The sequence below is a fragment of the Gorilla gorilla genome, chromosome 8 (genome assembly GCF_029281585.2).
Source record: "Gorilla gorilla gorilla isolate KB3781 chromosome 8, NHGRI_mGorGor1-v2.1_pri, whole genome shotgun sequence".
NCBI classification, from domain to species: domain Eukaryota; kingdom Metazoa; phylum Chordata; class Mammalia; order Primates; family Hominidae; genus Gorilla; species Gorilla gorilla.
This window is the reverse complement of record NC_073232.2, coordinates 96,551,559-96,568,786: the sequence shown is the minus strand read 5'-3', so window position 1 is coordinate 96,568,786 and position 17,228 is coordinate 96,551,559. Positions and strand designations below refer to the sequence as shown.

The 17,228-nt window shown below is 46.8% G+C and overlaps 1 protein-coding gene across 1 annotated transcript; it reads right to left on the bottom strand.

The window, feature by feature from the left end:
• GPR15LG (G protein-coupled receptor 15 ligand) lies at window positions 1–11,164 on the bottom strand. The gene is made up of 3 exons (XM_004049695.5): window positions 11,039–11,164; window positions 8,397–8,486; window positions 1–96 (listed from the first exon to the last, which is right to left on the bottom strand). Exons 1-3 carry the CDS (start codon window positions 11,106–11,108, stop codon window positions 11–13), a joined length of 246 nt encoding a protein of 81 aa, XP_004049743.2. The 5' UTR covers window positions 11,109–11,164; the 3' UTR covers window positions 1–10.
• Between the last annotated feature and the right edge of the window lie 6,064 nt (window positions 11,165–17,228).

The following is a 17,228-nucleotide window of genomic DNA, read 5'->3' as shown; positions in this document are numbered from 1 at the left end:
TTTGGGAGTGCTACACCTGTGGGAGTGCCCCAGGCACCACCCAAAGGCGGGGCTCTGGCTCAAGCTTGCATGGTTTACAGAGCCTCACATGATGTCCTGGGAGGAGCAATGAGTAGACAAGAGGGACAAGGACAGGAAGGTGGCGAGGTCAGAGCCAGGTTGGGGGGAGAGAGAGGAAAACACAATTAAGTTGCATTTTCAAACACATTTAAAAAAAAAAATTCAAAGCAAGAATTAGATCTTATCCTTTTCCCTGGAGGCCCAGAAGGGGCTTTTCATGGTAAAAAAGACCAGCCCAGATTATTTCAGTCCCATCAGAGGGAACCTAATTGATTGGTAGAAGAGGAAGAGAAAGTGGCTGATCCTAAGTGGAGCCCACCTAAGCTGCCTTAAGTCTGGGAGGCCTGTTTCTAATGACTCTGGTAGGAGGGTCTGCACATGGATGTGTGCCCTTGGGCCCTCTGGCTGTCTCCTTCCAGATGGCACATGCCAGGCAATGTGTCCCAAAACTACATTTGCATCTTTTGACAAACCAGTCCCATTTATGGGAGGAATCATCCACAAGAAAGAAAAAGCTGCATGCATCAAACTATTTTTATAGTTTTTTTTTTTTTTTTTTTTAAGAGAGATGGGAGTCTCGTTATGTCGCCTAGGCTAGTCACGAACTCCTGGCCTCGAGCTATCCTCCTGCCTCAGCCTCCCAAAGTACTGGGATTACAGGCATGAGCCACCATGCCTGGCCCATAGTTTTGTTTTTAATTGCAGAAAAAAAAAGTGTCTGGAAACAATCTGAATATCCTATAATAGAGAAATTGTTAATTAGTAATGATAATTTGGCCAGGTGCAGTGGCTCACACCTGTAATCCTAGCGGTTTGGGAGGCTAAAACAGGTGGATCACTTAAGTCCAGGGGTTCAAGAACAGCCTGCGCAACATGATGAAATGCCGTCTCTACCAAAAATACAAAAATTTTCCGGGCATGATGGCGCACACCTGTGGTCCTAGCTACTCAGGAGGCTGAGGTGGGAGGATCACCTGAGCCTGGTAGGTGAGGCTGTGGTGAGCCATGATTGAGCCACTGCACTCCAGCCTGGGTGACAAAGTGAAACCTTGTCTCGAAAAAAAAAATAATAAATAATAAAATAAAAAATTAATGATAATTCATGATGATGGAAATGTTTCATGGGGACAAAACCCTGTGGTTCTGAACACTGCGTAGCAACAAGAAGAAAAATGATTCTGACTTAAGTTTAAAAATTAAAAAATGAGATATAATTAATTAAAAATAAAACCAGGTAAACACGTTTGTATGAAAAACAAAGGACACACAAATGAATGAGAAGGGTTACTAAGTTATGGTCATGAGATTATTCTTTCTCCTTCTGTTTTCAGATTATTACTATATGAAATGTGGTGTGGTAATTAAGATCATGAAATCTGGAGCGAGCCAGATTATTTGAATTCAAAGCCTGAATCTATCACTTACTTAGTAGCTGTGGGACCTTCAACAAGTTACTTAACCTTTCTGTGCTTGGTGCCTCATTTGTAGAAGTGAGAATAGTAATAGTATCTAACTTTTAGGATTATTGTAAGGATCAAATGAGTTAGCAGATGTAAGTGCCACCCACACCTAGTAATTGCTATATAAGCACTAGCTATACAAAGAAATAAATTTAATTATAATTCATCCATCCACTCACGTCTTAACCACAAATAAGTGATAATATTGGTGTGTTTTTCTGTTTTTTTTTTCTATTGGTAAGTGCTTTGATCTTCCCATAGTGATAATCCTAGTAATATATAGCGTAACTTACTCTTTTCCATTCCATAACTTACCATTTCATGAGCATTTTCCACCAGCATTTCTGGTGGAGACATATGATTTCCTGACCCCTGATCCTCCTCCACCTCCTTTCCTCACCTCAGATCCCAAGACTATCTTCTCTGGCTCTTACAGTAAATTTTGTGGTTGACTGGTTGCAAATATGGTTGCAATTCTCCATCTCTCCTTTGCAGTTTCTCCCATCATGATATGGAGTCTATTTGCCTGCTCCTAAAATCTGGACTGGACTTGCAACTTGTTTTGGCCAGAATGAATGTGGTAGAGATGAAGGAGGGAAGCTCAGAGCCTGTACCTCAAGAGGCCTTACGTGTTTCCATTTACATAAGTGGAACTCTGCAGACACCACGTGAACAGTCTGGGCTCGCCTGCGGAGAGCATGAAAGACCACATGGAGGAGAGGCTAGTTGTTCCAACTGAGACCATTCTAGACTCACAGACATCAAAAATATGAGAGACCCCAGCCAAGATCAGCAGAGCTGCCCATCCAAATCTTAGAAGAATGAGTCCAGCCAAGACTAGAAGAAATATCCAGCTGACCTGTAGACTCATTGAAAAGAATAAACACTGCTTTGGGCTACTAAAATTGGGAGTGGGTTGTTCTGCAGCTATGGCTAACAGATATAATCACAAGGAGCAAGACCGTGGGTCTGAGGCCCCTCTCACTGAGCCACTGGGAAGGATGGGCTGCCAGCCCTCTTCACCTCCTCCTTTCCAGGGTCTATTTTCTGGGCCCTCATGTCCATCCTGGTATCGTCGTTACTGAAAACCTCATGTCCTCAATGGGTAACATTTGTTCATGCAGTCCGAGCTCCTTCCTGAAGGCAGAGACAACCCTATGGCGAGGGAGGAATCTCTCTGTGCCCCTTCCAGCCTGAGTCTCCCACTATGGGCTCAGCCATTTTGCTGGGTTTCAAAAACAGTGAGGGGGCAAGGAGCTCTCAGGACCTGGGTAGCCTCTCAGGCTCCAGACTTCCCACAGGACCTTCCCAGTCTTCCCAGATAGCTTCACTGTGGCCCCAGGACGCGTAGAAGGAAGGTGGCCTGAATGAAGCTTCAGGACCACAGTACTTCCTGGCTGGTGGGGCCTTCACAGCCATCAGTCTGACCCCAGCTTAAGCCTGGGCAGCCCCTGGGCTTGGGGATAGTGCTTGACGCCCGTAAAGAGCCAATAGAGTCAGCACATTGAAACTTCCTGTAAAAGAACTGGGCCAGATGCAGTGGCTCACGCCTGTAATCTCAGCACTTTAGTGCTTTGGGAGGCCAAGGCAGGAGGGTTGCTTGAGGCCAGGAGTTCAAGACCAGCCTGGGCATCATAGTAAGACGCTGTCTTTACAAAAATAGAAAAGTTAGCTGAGTGTGATGGCACGCATCTGTAGTCCCAGCTACTGGGGAGGCTGAAGCGGATCACTTGAGCCCAGGAGTTTGAGGCTGCAGTGAGCTATGATTGTGCCACTGCACTCCAGCCTGGGTGACTGAGCAAGATCCTGTTTCTTAAAAAACAACAACAAAAAGACTTGCTGCTATACAGATTGCTATAAATGTTCTAAATATTCTTTTAGGCTGGGCGTGGTGGCTCACACTTGTAATCCCAGCACTTTGGGAGGCTGAGGTGGGTGGATCACGAGGTCAAGAGATAGAGACCAGTCGGGTCAACATGGTGAAACCCTGCCTCTACTAAAAAAAAAAAAAAAAAAAAAAATTAATTTTAAAGAAGCCCCTCTCCCTCTCCCTCTCCCTCTCCCTCTCCCTCTCCCTCTCCCTCTCCCTCTCCCTCCCCCTCCCCCTCCCTCTCCCTCTCTTTGCACGGTCTCCCTCAGATGCTGAGCCGAGGCCTCTCCCTCTCCCTCCTCTTTGCATGGTCTCCCTCTGATGCTGAGCCAAGGCTGGACTGTACTGCCACTGTCTCGGCTCACTGCAACCTCCCTGCCTGATTCTCCTGCCTCAGCCTGCCAAGTGCCTGGGATTGCAGGCGCGCGCCACCACACCTGACTGGTTTTCGTATTTTTTGGTGGAGATGGGGTTTCGCCATGTTGGCCGGGCTGGTCTCCAACTCCTGACCGCGAGTGATCTGCCAGCCTCGGCCTCCCGAGGTGCCGGGATTGCAGACGGAGTCTGGCTCACTCAGTGCTCAATGTTGCCCAGGCTGGAGTGCAGTGGCATGATCTCGGCTCGCTACAACCTCCACCTCCCAGCTGCCTGCCTTGGCCTCCCAAAGTGCTGAGATTGCAGCCTCTGCCTGGCCGCCACCCCGTCTAGGAAGTGAGGAGCGTCTCTGCCTGGCCGCCCATCTTCTGGGATGTGAGGAGCCCCTCTGCCCGGCTGCCCAGTCTGGGAAGTGAGGAGTGCCTCTTCCCGGCCATCATCCCATCTAGGAAGTGAGGAGAGTCTCTGCCCGGCCACCCATCATCTGGAATGTGGGGAGGGCCTCTGCCCGGCCGCGACCCCGTCTGGGAACTGAGGAGTGTCTCTGCCCCACCGCCACCCCGTCTGGGAGGTGAGGAGCGTCTCTGACCGGCCGCCCCGTCTGAGAAGTGAGGAGCCCCTCCGCCCGGCAGCCGCCCCGTCTGGGAAGTGAGGAGCGTCTCCGCCCGGCAGCCACCCCGTCCGGGAGGTGGGGGGCAGCCCCTGCCCGGCCGCCGCCCTGTCTGGGAGGTGGGGGGCGCCTCTGCCCGGCCGCCCCGTCTGGGAAGTGAGGAGCCCCTCTGCCCGGCCGCCACCCCGTCTGGGAGGTGTACCCAACAGCTCATTGAGACCAGGCCATGATGACAATGGCGGTTTTGTCGAATAGGAAAGGGGGAAATGTGGGGAAAAGAAAGAGAAATCAGATTGTTATTGTGTCTGTGTAGAAAGAAGTAGACATAGGAGACTCCATTTTGTTCTGTACTAGGAAAAATTCTTCTGCCTTGGGATGCTGTTAATCTATAACCTTACCCCCAACCCCGTGCTCTCTGAAACATGTGCTGTGTCCACTAAGGGTTACATGGATTAAGGGCGGTGCAAGATGTGCTTTGTTAGACAGATGCTTGAAGGCAGCATGCTCGTTAAGAGTCATCACCACTCCCTAATCTTAAGTACCCAGGGACACAAACACTGTGGAAGGCCACAGGGACCTCTGCCTAGGAAAACCAGAGACCTTTGTTCACATGTTTATCTGCTGACCTTCCCTCCACTATTGTCCTATGACCCTGCCAAATCCCCCTCTCCGAGAAACACCCAAGAATGATCAATAAATACTAAAAAAAAAAAAAAAAAAGCCTTTTTAAAGCAAATTGGTAAATGTAATAAATTCAGCAAATCAGCCATTTAGCATGTTGATTTTTGAAGATGTTTTTGTCACATTGACCCAGAGTCCTGGGCCTTCCACATATTGTCATCCCCATGGGCCTACCACAGTGCTGACATATAAAGCAGTACTCAAGAAAGACACCATAGAACGAGGAGTAGTCAGTATTCAGCAAGTGTGTGTCATAGCTGGTGTTGTTGGCTCAGGAACACCCTCTAGGCAACTCTGAGTTAATTTGTATTTCTACAGACAGATGCACGGGCTTTGTCGTACGTCAGTGAACTGGAGCACACGAGGCCAGATTTCTGGAGCCTGGCACACTCAGCAATCCTGGCGTTGCTTACACAACACCCTGGGAACACTGATTCATCTCCCTCCTTGCTGAATCCCAGCATCAGTCCATAAGACAGAAGGTGGAACCACCAAGCCTGGACAAGAACGTGCAGGCTTTGGTTGTCGGTGTTGGAGTTGCTCATCTCCTGTGCCAGCAGCCCTGGCAGGGCTGGGTCTGTCTCCATAGCAACAGCAGGACATGTTTACGGGGCACCATGTGGCAGGCTTGATGCCAAGTCCTGTATAGACATGAACCCATCGACGGCTCATCATGGTCCAGTGAGGCAGATTCTGTTATAACTCCCTCTTCACAGAGGGGGAGACTGAGGCTTAGCAGTGCTGGGTGACTTGCTCCAAGGCACACAGCCAGCGGGTGGTGGAGCTGAGATCCCAGCCCAGATGGCTGTTTCCTTCTGGGAAGTCAGCCGTCTGGCTTGCACGTGCATGTCTTCATACACAGGCTACAGAACACTTTCTGTCTACAGGGGAAGCAGTTTGTTGTAGTGGAAAGAGGTGGAAAGATCCTGGTTTCTGACTCTGCCTCAGTTTCTTTCTCTGTCTCAGTTTCCCAATCTATATAATGGTGACGAGACCTCCCCACGGTGGTCTCAAGGATTTAAATGAGATCACATGGCAAGGACCCAATACATATGTTTGTTTTGCTCTTCTTGTTCTAAGTTGTTCATAAATTTCTACAATGGAATTTTAAAAATATACACACAAAAACAAATTCAGTCTCAGCACAGAAGCCACACACCTAGATTTATTCTCCGGAAGTAACAAAACTGAGAAAACGGATGCACGTGTACTTGCACGGGAGTTAACATGGCCACGTCTCCTATGCACTGTGTGTGCTTGGGTGTATATCTGTCCATCTGTGTGTGTAGTGTGTGTGTGCTGTGTGTAGCATAGGAGTGTAGTGTGTGTAGTTGTGTAGTGTGTGTGTGTAATTGCTTGTCCATGTGTAGTGTCTCTGAGTGTATTGTGTGTGTCTGTGTGTGCATGTATTTGTGTGTGTGTCTGTGTGTATAGTTGTGTAGTGTTGTGTATTTGTGTGTATGTATTTATGTGTGTTTGTGTGTATAGTTGTGTGGTATGTGTTTGTGTGTAGATGTACTTGTGTATGGTCTGTGTGTGGTATACGTGTGTGTGCTGTGTGCATGTGTCTATGTGTGTATGATTGTGTGTAGTGTGTATGTGCATGTAGTGTGTTTGTGTATATAGTGTGTGTCTGTTTGTGTAGTTGTGTAGTGTGTATGTGTCCTTGTGTCTGCATGTATAGTGCGTGGTGTGTGTGTGTAGAGTGCATGTAGTATGTGTCTGTGTGTGTAGTTGTGTGGTGTGTGTTTGTGCTGTGTATATGTGTCTAGGTGTGTATCACTATACCGTGTGTTGTGTGTATATGCTGTGTGTCTGTGTGTAGTTGTGTAGTGTGTATGTGTCTGTGTGTCTATAGTGTGTGGTGTGGTGTGAGCATGTATTTGTGTGTGTCTGTGTGTGTGGTTGTGTGGTGTGTATCTACTTATGTGTGTAGGTATTTGTGTTTGTGTGTTTTGGTTTGTTGTGTGTGTGTCTGTGGTGGGGGCTCACACACCTCCTCAACTTCCTGCCTCTGAGCAGTTGGTGCAGGAGAGGGGAAGTGGAGGGGGAAGGTGTGAGCTCTTGGGGCTCGCCTCCACCTCTCTCTGGAAGGTTTTCACCTTCTTTCACAGAACCGGGGGCCTGGGGGAGCAGAGCCACAGCCTGCGCTCACCCTGCATCCTGCCTGGGCTGGCACCTCACACTGGTTCAGCAAGAGGTGTGTGAGAGCTGGTTATTTTTATCCTGGCCGGCTGGGTGTGATGCCAGTTTGGAAGAAAGGGCTGTCAGCATCTCCGGGAGAAGGTCTGCGGCTGGAGTCATGCTGTCTTGCTTCCTCCCTCTATCCCTCTCCTGCATCACAGCTGAGCATCCCCTTGGTAGCTGGGAAAGGCATGGAGGCTCCGGTGCTGGTCATGGACCCCATGGGCCATGGCCGCAGAGGAGCAAGTGGGGCCGGGACCTCCTCAGCCTCTTGAGAGTGGGCTCTGGGGCTGCAGAGTCCAGGCAGGAGCCCCAGGTTGGTGTCAGGCTGTCTGACTCAGGGTCCACAGTCTCCCCTTGGGGATCTGCCTGCCCTACCCAAGCTCCAGCAGCCTGACCCTTCCACCTGGGCTGGGCAACTCCAGTGAATATCTGCTCTGGGCCTGCAGCCCCTGTGCAGGGAACTGGGTGCCCGCAGCCCTCCTGAGCTTGGGCCTGTCCGCCACAGGCCTCCCAGTGTCCCCAGGCCTCAGGGAGAGGGCAGCCTTGCTCTTCTGGGCCTCGTTCTGGTCATGCAGCCTGGATGCTGCCTGCTGGCATCTCTGGGGCTGCCTTATCTCCTGCCAAGCTGTGGCTCTCTGGACCCTCAGGCCCACTCCCCTGCTGGTGACCTGCATGCTGATCTGTGCCCCAGGTCCACAGGGTTCACAGGCAGCTTTGGTCCTTAGCTTCTGGGAGCATCTCTCAAGCCCTGCTGCCATCTGTCTTCCATACCCCACTCTTGCCCTTCACCCTTGCTGCCTCCTCTGCCTGCATCCCCCACCTCCACAGTCCTCAGCCAGGCTCCTGGCTCATAAATGAGCCAGGTCTCATAAATGTCACCTCCTCAGACACCTCCCACCTAAAGTAAGTGTGTTTCCACACAACATCTTCTAATTGCATCCTGCTTTTTTTCCATGGCAGAATGTATTCAGTTTAAAATAATTAATTTGTTGACTTTTGGGGGGGAGTCAACAAATTAATCAACAAAACAAAGATGTCCTCCCAGCCAGAGCCTGATGCCAGCCATGGGTGGGGACTGATCAGCATCTGTGGCTGGTCCCACGGCCACTGTAGAACTTCTCCCCCACAGTCTGGACGAGGTGGGGGTACTTACCTTTCAGGTTTGTTGAGTTGGGGCTAGGGACTCGGTGGCAGCAGAGCCTGGTTCTCCTGCCTGACCAGGCCTTGGCAGGATGCCTCTTACCTGAGGGTGGACACAAAGGAAGAGAGACTGTCTTTAGTGGGCTTGTCTGTGAGTGAGCTTCCCCTTCCAAGGCATAGGGCTCAGGAATATTTATCCAGAGAAACTCAGGATGAGCCAGGCTACGAGAGGTCCCAGGGAAAGAGTGGGCCTTGTTGTGATTTACTTTTCAGAAATAACAATGTTGGGAGACACATGGCCCCAAAACACATCCTTTTCAGATTCCTGTCCAATAAGTAGTTTCTTTGACATAATAATTCTCCCCTTGGCAATCTAGCCTAAGAAAATAAGCCTGAGCTGGGTGTGGTGGCTCATGCCTGTAATCCCAGCTCTTTGGGAGGCTGAGGTGGGCGGATCACTTGAGGTCGAGTGTTCGAGACCAGCCTGACCAACATGGAGAAACCCCATCTCTACTAAAAATACAAAATCAGCCTGGCATGTTGGCGCATGCCTGTAATCCCAGCTACTCAGGAGGTTGAGGCAGGAGAATCGCTTGAACCCGGGAGGCGGAGGTTGTGGTGAGCCAAGAGCATGCCATTACACTCCAGCCTGGACAACAAGAGCAAAAACTTCGTCTCAAAAAAAAAAAAAAAAAAAAGAGATAAAGAAAAAAAGCCTGAATAAAGGACATACTTTATGTACACATATACCTTTTACCACATAATTAAAATGTGCAAAGTAGGCCAGGTGTGGTGGCTCATGCCTGTGATCCTAGCACTCTGGGAGGCCAAGGTGGGAGGATGGCTTGAGTCCAGAAGTTCAAGACCAGCCTGGGCAACATAGAGAGACCTCGTCCCTGCAAAAAATTTTAAAAATTAGCAGGGCATTGTGGTGCGCACCTGTTTTCCCAGCTACTGGAAAACCTGAGGTGGGAGTATGGCTTGAGCCCTGGAATTCAAGGCTGCACTGAGCCGTGGTCATGCCACTGCACTCCGACCTGGGCAACAGAGCAAGATCTTGCTTCAAAAAAGGAAAAGCACACAATTGTGAACTATCTAAATGTCTAAGCATGTAAATTCATCATAGTACATTCACTTGTAGCAAGTTATACCTGAAAATATTAGTTGATTAATGCTACTTCAAGAGTTTGCTACAGATAGTCCTAAATGGATAGGAAACTTTATGGGGGAAGATATCTATCCTCATTTAATTGTCACTAGGGTATCACTGGCAACCTCCAACATGTCCAGAAATAGAGTCAACATGCATGTCTGATAAATTGCATGTCACGGGCTGTGTTTATGAGGAATTCTAATCACTGTTTTCCTTATTATATATGTGGCACATTTTCATCGCAGAAACTTTGTAAAACAAACAAACACTTGTTATAATCCCACTACTCAGAGATGGCTGCTGCTGACACTGGGTTGTAAATGCTTCCAGAATATCTTCAATCATAAGCATTTTGGGTGATTATAACAATATGTATAGTGATAAATAAAAAAGATATAACCTTGAACATATAGAGGTACATCAATTAATTTTTAAAAATTCTACATGCAAGAAAATAAAATGTTGAACATGGCTACTCTTGGATCATGGAATTGAGTGTTTTTCTTCTCTTTATATATTTCTATAGCTCCAGCTCCCCCCACCCAAAAGTTTGAGTAACCATAACCACTAAAACAAAAAATAAATGTAGGCAGTTTCTAGAGGGTTAGACAAGAGAAAAATGGATTGAAACACTCAGCTATCTGAATCAAGAAAGGCAGCCAGGCATGGCGGCTCACGCCTGTAATCCCAGCACTTTGGGAGGCCGAGGTGGGCGGATTACGAGGTCAGGAGTTCAAGACCAGCCTGGCCACGATGGTGAAACCCTGTCTGTACTAAAAATACAAAAATTAGCTGGGCTTGGTGGTGGGCACCTGTAATCTCAGCTACTTGGGAGGCTGAGGCAGAGAATTGCTTGAACCCAGGAGGCGGAGATTGCAGTGAGCTGAGATAGCGCCACTGCACTCCAGCCTGGGTGACAGAGCAAGACTCCATCTCAAAAAAAAAAAAAAAAAGAAAAAGGGCAAGAGAGCTAAATATTCATATCTATAGAGGTAAAAAGGTGGTGTCCCCTTCTAAACATGCATAAACATACCCCACCTCCCCACCACACACACCTTCATTCCAGCTGCTCATGGATATTTTCTGGGCATGAGGTTTTGGGATGTTCAGACTTAGATGGTCTACTAATTAATGTATTCATTTGCCCAACACTAATTTACTGTTCCAAGCATGACACAAGTACAAGATAATGGTTCCAGAAATTCTAGATAGGTAGGACTTAAGCACAGTAATCTAGCTGAGAGATTGTATGTGTGTTTGCATGGTGAACACACCACTTTACTTAGGCTGGGTATGTATTTGGGGGTGCAGGGGCTGTGAATGGAACCCCCAAGCCACCTGCAGGCAGTCCTGAGCCCCAAACCCATAGGTTCAGGAGAAAGAGCCCGTCTTTCCGGGGCTCTGGACTGCCTGCCAAGGCCTGCCCTCCAACAAATCCCGATCAGAGTCTTCCCAGATGCTGAAATCCTGCTCAGGGACCTGCACCCTGGGGGCTCCCCTACCTTCTGTGGAGAAGATGGAGAAGCAGAGAAGCAGGATGCAGAGCAGGCTGGAAAGGACTAGAAGCCTCATGGTGAGAAGGCAGATTTTCACGTCTTGGGAAGGGAGCTGTGCTGCAGAAGTCCTCCCCTGGGGCCACCTTGGACATTTATAGAGTCACAGAGAGGCGTTTCCCAATGGGCAGGGCCCCAGTAGCCTTGCAATTCTCCTAAAGGGTAAAGTCAGCCCCTCCCAAGAGGAAAACCAGCTTTTCAAGATGCATTTAGTAACCTGTAACACAGAAAGCTGTAAATGCCCAGCCCAGAGAGGTTTCAGCACTGGCTTCAGTGGTGAGAGCAGGAACCAACTGCCCAGGAAGAGCCACCGTCTAGAGTTGAACATTAACTTTTAGTGTCAGTAATAATCCTATCAAATGCAGCTCTTCCTGCTCATTCCTCAGCTGTGTCTAGGAAAAGGATCATAAAACCCTTGCAGGTTCTCATCCAAGGATGAGTCTTGAGTAACCAATGAGATGTAGAGAGCACAGGCCCTGGAGTCAGATGACCTGGGTTTGAGTCCTGGCTCTGCCACTTAGCAGTGTGACATCAAACTTGTCCTTGAATGTCTTTGAATCGGCTTCCCATCTGTGAAATGGGCACAGGACTATCTCTCTCACAAGCCTGTATTGAGGCATGTATGAGAAGCCATCTGCACCAAGGTGCTCACACAGCTCTTAAAGGAGGTGGGGCCACAGGTGGACTTTGATGTTTAAGACAGTGATGAAATGAGAAGGCACTTCAAGTACAGGGTCATCCTGAACAAGGCCTGCAAGAGAGGAGCCTCTGCCCAGGGCAGGCATGGGGGAAAGTCTGACCACAGGTGCAGGAGGCTCAGATGCCACCCATTCACTGGACACGTGACCTGGACTGAGCCATGCGCTTGGCTCTAGGGACACAGAAGACACTGTGCCTCGCCTCAAGGAGCTCCTGTTGGTGGAGGAAGCTGTGCAGACAAGTGACTGTCTCACAGCATTGTAAGTGCTGTCTATACTGAAGGAAGGGGACGTAGGTTGCTCAGTCAGAAGGTGGGGGAGGGAGGGGACACTCTGCAGAGATGGACTAAGATTGGGTCGGAGATGGCCTGGCATGGTAGGCCAGGTCATGGTGGGCTTCCTGGACCAGCAGAGGAATCAGACTGGCAAAAGGGAGGCCGGGGGACCCTTTAGCCGGGTAGAGACTGATGACAGGAATGCTTTGGGCTCCTTTTCCATCAGAGCGGGTCTGAGTTCCCTTTAATAATGGTGCACGGGTGCCTGAACACTTGCTAGGCTCTGGCCTCAGATGGTGTCAGAGGGTTCAGAGCCCCTGGGCCTATGAGAGATGGTGGGTAGGAGGAATATTTTTCGGAAGAAATTAGGATGTTTCCCATGCACCCTGATGAGCCTCTGCCTGAGCTGCTCTCAAACCTCCACTCCCAAACTGAGGGAAGAGAGAGACCCTCTCATGTTGTTTTATACTGTTTTATACTCAGTACCTCTTTTAAGAAAAAACAAGGAAGTAAAACCAAAGACAGGCAGCCCGGCGCCAGGCCTGAAACCAGGCCTGGGCCTGCCTGGCCTAAACCCAGTAGTTAAAAATCAACTCATAACTTAAAAACCAATGTTATTCATAGATTCCAGGCATTGTATAGAAGAACATTGTGAAACTCCCTGCCCTGTTCTGTTTCTCTCTAACCACCGGTGCATGCAGCCCCTGTCACGTACCGCCTGCTTGCTCAAATCAATCACGACCCTTTCATGTGAAATCTTTAGTGTTGTGAGCCCTTAAAAGGAACAGAAATTGTGTATTCAGGGAGCTCAATTTGAAGGCAGTAGCTTGCCGATGCTCCCAGCTGAATAAAGCCCTGCCTTCTACAACTCAGTGTCTGAGAGGTTTTGTCTGCGGCTCACCCTGCTACATTTCTTGGTTCCCTGACTGGGAAATGAGGTGACTGACGGCCGAGGCAGTCCCTTAGGTGGCTTAGGCCTGCCCTGTGGAGCATCCGTGCGGGGAACTCCGGCCAGCCTGAGTGACGTGATCCAAAGAGCGCTCCCGGGTAGGCAATTGCCCCAGTGGAACGCCTCACCAGAGCAGCGTGTAGCAGGTCCCTGCAGAAGATTAACACAGTGGCTGAACACCAGGAAGGAACTGGCACTTGGAGTCCGGACATCTAAAACTTGGTAAGACTAGTCTTTGGAACTTGCGCCACTCCATCTGAGTGGAAGCATGGCCTGATCACCCACGGTGTGCCTGTATTGGCACTTTGTTCTGGTTTTGGCTTGGCTTGAGTTGGTAAGACTAGTCTTTGGAACTTGCCCCACTCCATCTGGGTGGAAGCATGGCCTGATCACCCACGGCATGCCTGCATTGACACTTTTGTTCTGGTTTTGACTTGACTTAGATTGTGTGATACTTTGGTTTTAGTTTTGACCTGGCTTGGATTTCTGGATACTCTGATTTTGGTTTGGTGTAAACTGCAAAAGTGTGTGTGTGCCCTTTTTACCTGTTTTTTGTTTTGTGGTGTGTGTGTGGTGTGAGCATGGTGTTTTGTCTTGAAGAAGCATGGGTCAGGCAAAAATAAGCCCACCCCACTAGGAACTATGTTAAAAAAAAATAAAAATTTCAAGAAAGAATTTAAGGGAGATTACGATGTTACTGTGACACCAGGAAAACTTAGAACTTTGTGTGAAATAGACTGGCCAGCATTAGAGGTGGGTTGGTCATCAGAAGGAAGCCTGGACAGGTCCCTTGTTTCAACGGTATGACACAGGGCAACCTGTAAGCCAAGGCACCCAGACCAGTTTCCATACATAGACAGTTACAGCTGGTTTTAGACTCCCTTCCCATCCACAGTAGTTAAAAGAACAGCAGCATAAGCAGCTGGGAGAGGCAAGGAAAGACCAGCAGAGAAAAAAAAAAAAGAGGCCATCTATACCAATTCTAAGTTAATTTAGACTAAACAAGTTCTTAATAATAGCAAAGGATAATTGAAATCCCAAACTTACAAGGTTTTCAACAAAACTGAAGTTTGCTAAAAGTTAACAGTGTAACATATATTGTGGTAACTTCTAATTTTGTGGCCTTAGACAGTCTAGTCCAAAGACATAAAGAAAGTTCGCTTTAAAAAAAGGAATGGTTATCTTCAAAAAAAAAAGGGGGGGGAGGCAGAATTTATGTAAAAAGAGTGTTATATGGTAAATTCTTGTCCTGAAATAAATTAACTGGTTGTTTAAAGAAAAAAAATGTTTGTAATAAGTCAGAAAGTTGAGACATGTTGAAGAACTGTCGGCGAAAGTCGTGAAAGAAAAAATGTTATAAAAAAATTTATGCAAAAAAGCCTCCTGAGTACTATTGACGAAACAGTTTATGTGCAAGGTGTATAAAAATAGTAAAATATACCTTTGGTAAAAAGATTATAAGGAGGCATAAGAATGTGGATTTTTACCAACATTAAAAGGTTAAAAAATTATTGTTTTGAAAGTTTAAGCAAGTTTTAAAACATTAATTGTAAAGAAAATTCTGTGTATAAACATATTAGCTAAAGTTAAAAAGGTATCATCCAGCTTTTCTGTGAACTGGACATTAAAGTAAAAATGCAACAGGTTTTTCTTAAAGCATCAACCTGCTCTTTAACAAAAATTATAAAAGGTTAAAAAGAGTCTATAAAATCTCACCTTATGGTCAAACATGAAAAATTGGATAAATATGTCTACAAGGTTTTATTAAAATTAAGTTTAACATTAATAACACACTAGTATAAAGGTAAAATTTAGCTTATCTGGTATAAAAATCATACGAGAAGCATTATTAAATATAAAATGGTGTTTAACTTTCTTTGGTCTAAAAACTAATAAAAATAGGTACTAAAGGAAACATTCCTTTTGTTAGAGGATCATAGAAGTTAAAGACTTAAAACAAACTTTGGCAATTAAGACAGCATACCAAGATGCAAACGCCTGGTTGAAATGGATCAAATATTCCATCTGCACATTAAACAAAAGCAATTGTTATGCTTGTGCACATGGCAGGCCAGAGGCCCTGATTGTCCCCCTTCCACTAAGGTGGTCCTCCAGTCGACCAAGCGTGGGCTGCATGGTAGCTCTTTTCCAGAATTCTACAGCCTGGAGTAATAAGTCATGCCAAGCTCTCTCTGCTATATCCTGAAGTCCCTGAGGGTCAGCCCCCGAAGGCCATCCAGCTTCCATCTCCCAACGCTAAGTTCACTTCATGTCTCTCGTGGCAGGGAGGAGACTTAGCATTCCTTGGAGACCTTAAGGGATGCAGTGAGCTTAAGAATTTTCAAGAGCTTATCAATCAGTCAGCCCTTGTTCATCCCCGAGTGGATGCGTGGTAGTATTGTGGTGGACCTTTACTGGGCACTCTGCTGAATAACTAGAGTGGCACTTGTGCTTTAGTCCATTTGGCTATCCCTTTCACCCTGGCATTTCATCAACCAGAGGAAGAAAAAAATAAAATAAAATAAAATAAAACATCATAAAGTGAGAGAAGCCCCTTATAGGTCTTTCAACTCTCACATCTATTTAGATGCAATTGGAGCCCCGCAAGGAATACCAGATCAATTTAAAGCTTGAAATCAAATAGTTACAAGATTTAAATCAATATCTTGGTAGATGACGGTCAATAAAAATGTAGATTAGATAAACTACATCTATTACAACCAACAGCAATGAGCTTTTCATGAATTAAAAAGAAAAATTTGTGTTGGCCCCAGCTCTGAGGCTACCTGACCTGACAAAACTCTTTACACTCTATGTGTCAGAAAGAGAAAAAATGATAGTTGGAGTTTTAACCCAGACTGTAGGGCCCTGGCCAAGGCCAGTGGCCTATCTCTCAAAACAACTGATGGAGTTTCCAAAGGCTGGCCCCCATGTGCAAGGGCCCTGGCAGTAATGGCCCTGTTAGTACAAGAAGCAAATAAGCTAACTCTTAGGCAAAACCTAAAGTCCTCGTATGCTGTGGTGATTTTAATAAATACCAAAGGACACCATTAGCTAATGAATGCTAGACTAACTAGATACCAAAGCTTGCTCTGTGAAAATCCCCGCATAACCATTGAAGTTTGCAACACCCTAAACTCTGCCACCTTGCTCCCGGTATCAGAGAGCCCAGTTAAACATAACTGTGTAGAAGTATTGGACTCAGTTTATTCTCATAGGCCCAACCACCAAGACCACCCTTAAACATCAGTAGACTGGGAGCTGTACGTGGATGGGAGCAGCTTCGCCAACCCCTGCAAAGTGACTCTGAAGAAGACGACAAGCCCTGCTCCAGTCACACCCGGAAGCTGACTGGTTCACGCATGGCCGAAGCATGAGGAAACTCATCGCAGGAATAATTTTCCTTAAAATTTGGACTTGTACAGTAAGGACTTCAACTGACCTTCCTCAGACTGAGAACTATTTTCAGTATACATCAAGTCACTGAGGTAGGACAAAAGATTGCTACAGTCCTATTATTTTATGGTTATTATAAGTGTGCCAGGACTCTAAAAGAAAGTTGTTTGTATAATGCTATTGTATCCAAGGTATGCAGCCCAGGAAATAACCGACCGGATGCATGTTATGACCCATTTTAAGCCTCCCGTGATCACAGTTTTTAAAATAAAATTAAGGACTGGTCCTTTTCTAGGTGACACAAGTAAAGTAATAGCTAGAGCAGAAGAAAGAGGGGTCCCCAAAAATGTAACCTTAAAATTTGACGCCTGTGCTGCTATTAATAGTAAACAGCATGGGATAAGATATGGTTCTCTAGATTGAGAAAAAAGTTACACAGCAGAAAATAAGTACATCTGTCAAAAATCATGTTTATGTGACATGTGTCAATACTGGTCTTGTGTCATTTAGGCTACTTAAAAAGAAGATAAAAAAGATCCTGTTTGGCTCCAAAAAGGAAAAGTCAGCCCCTCCTGCAGGAGTGGGAGCTGCAACCTTTTAAAATTGATAATCACAAACCCCTCAGACCCAAAGTGGAATAAAGAAAAATATGTAACATTAGGCATTGATGGAAAAGGACTAGATCCTAGTGTAAGCATCCTAATAAAAGAAGAGGTTCAAAAACGCTCTCCAGAACAAATATTTCAGACTTTCTATGATGAACTAAATGTGCCAGTACCTGAGATTCCAGGAAAAACTAAAAATTTGTTTTTGCAATTAGC

Coding starts and splice junctions, on each gene's coding strand:
- GPR15LG (XM_004049695.5), bottom strand. CDS start 11,108: ATGAGGCTTCTAGTCCTTTCCAGCCTGCTCTGCATCCTGCTTCTCTGC. Junction 8,487..11,038: donor CTCCATCTTCTCCACAGAAG/GTAGGGGAGCCC, acceptor GTCCACCCTCAG/GTAAGAGGCATCCTGCCAAG. Junction 97..8,396: donor CAACTCAACAAACCTGAAAG/GTAAGTACCCCC, acceptor TGCTCCTCCCAG/GACATCATGTGAGGCTCTGT.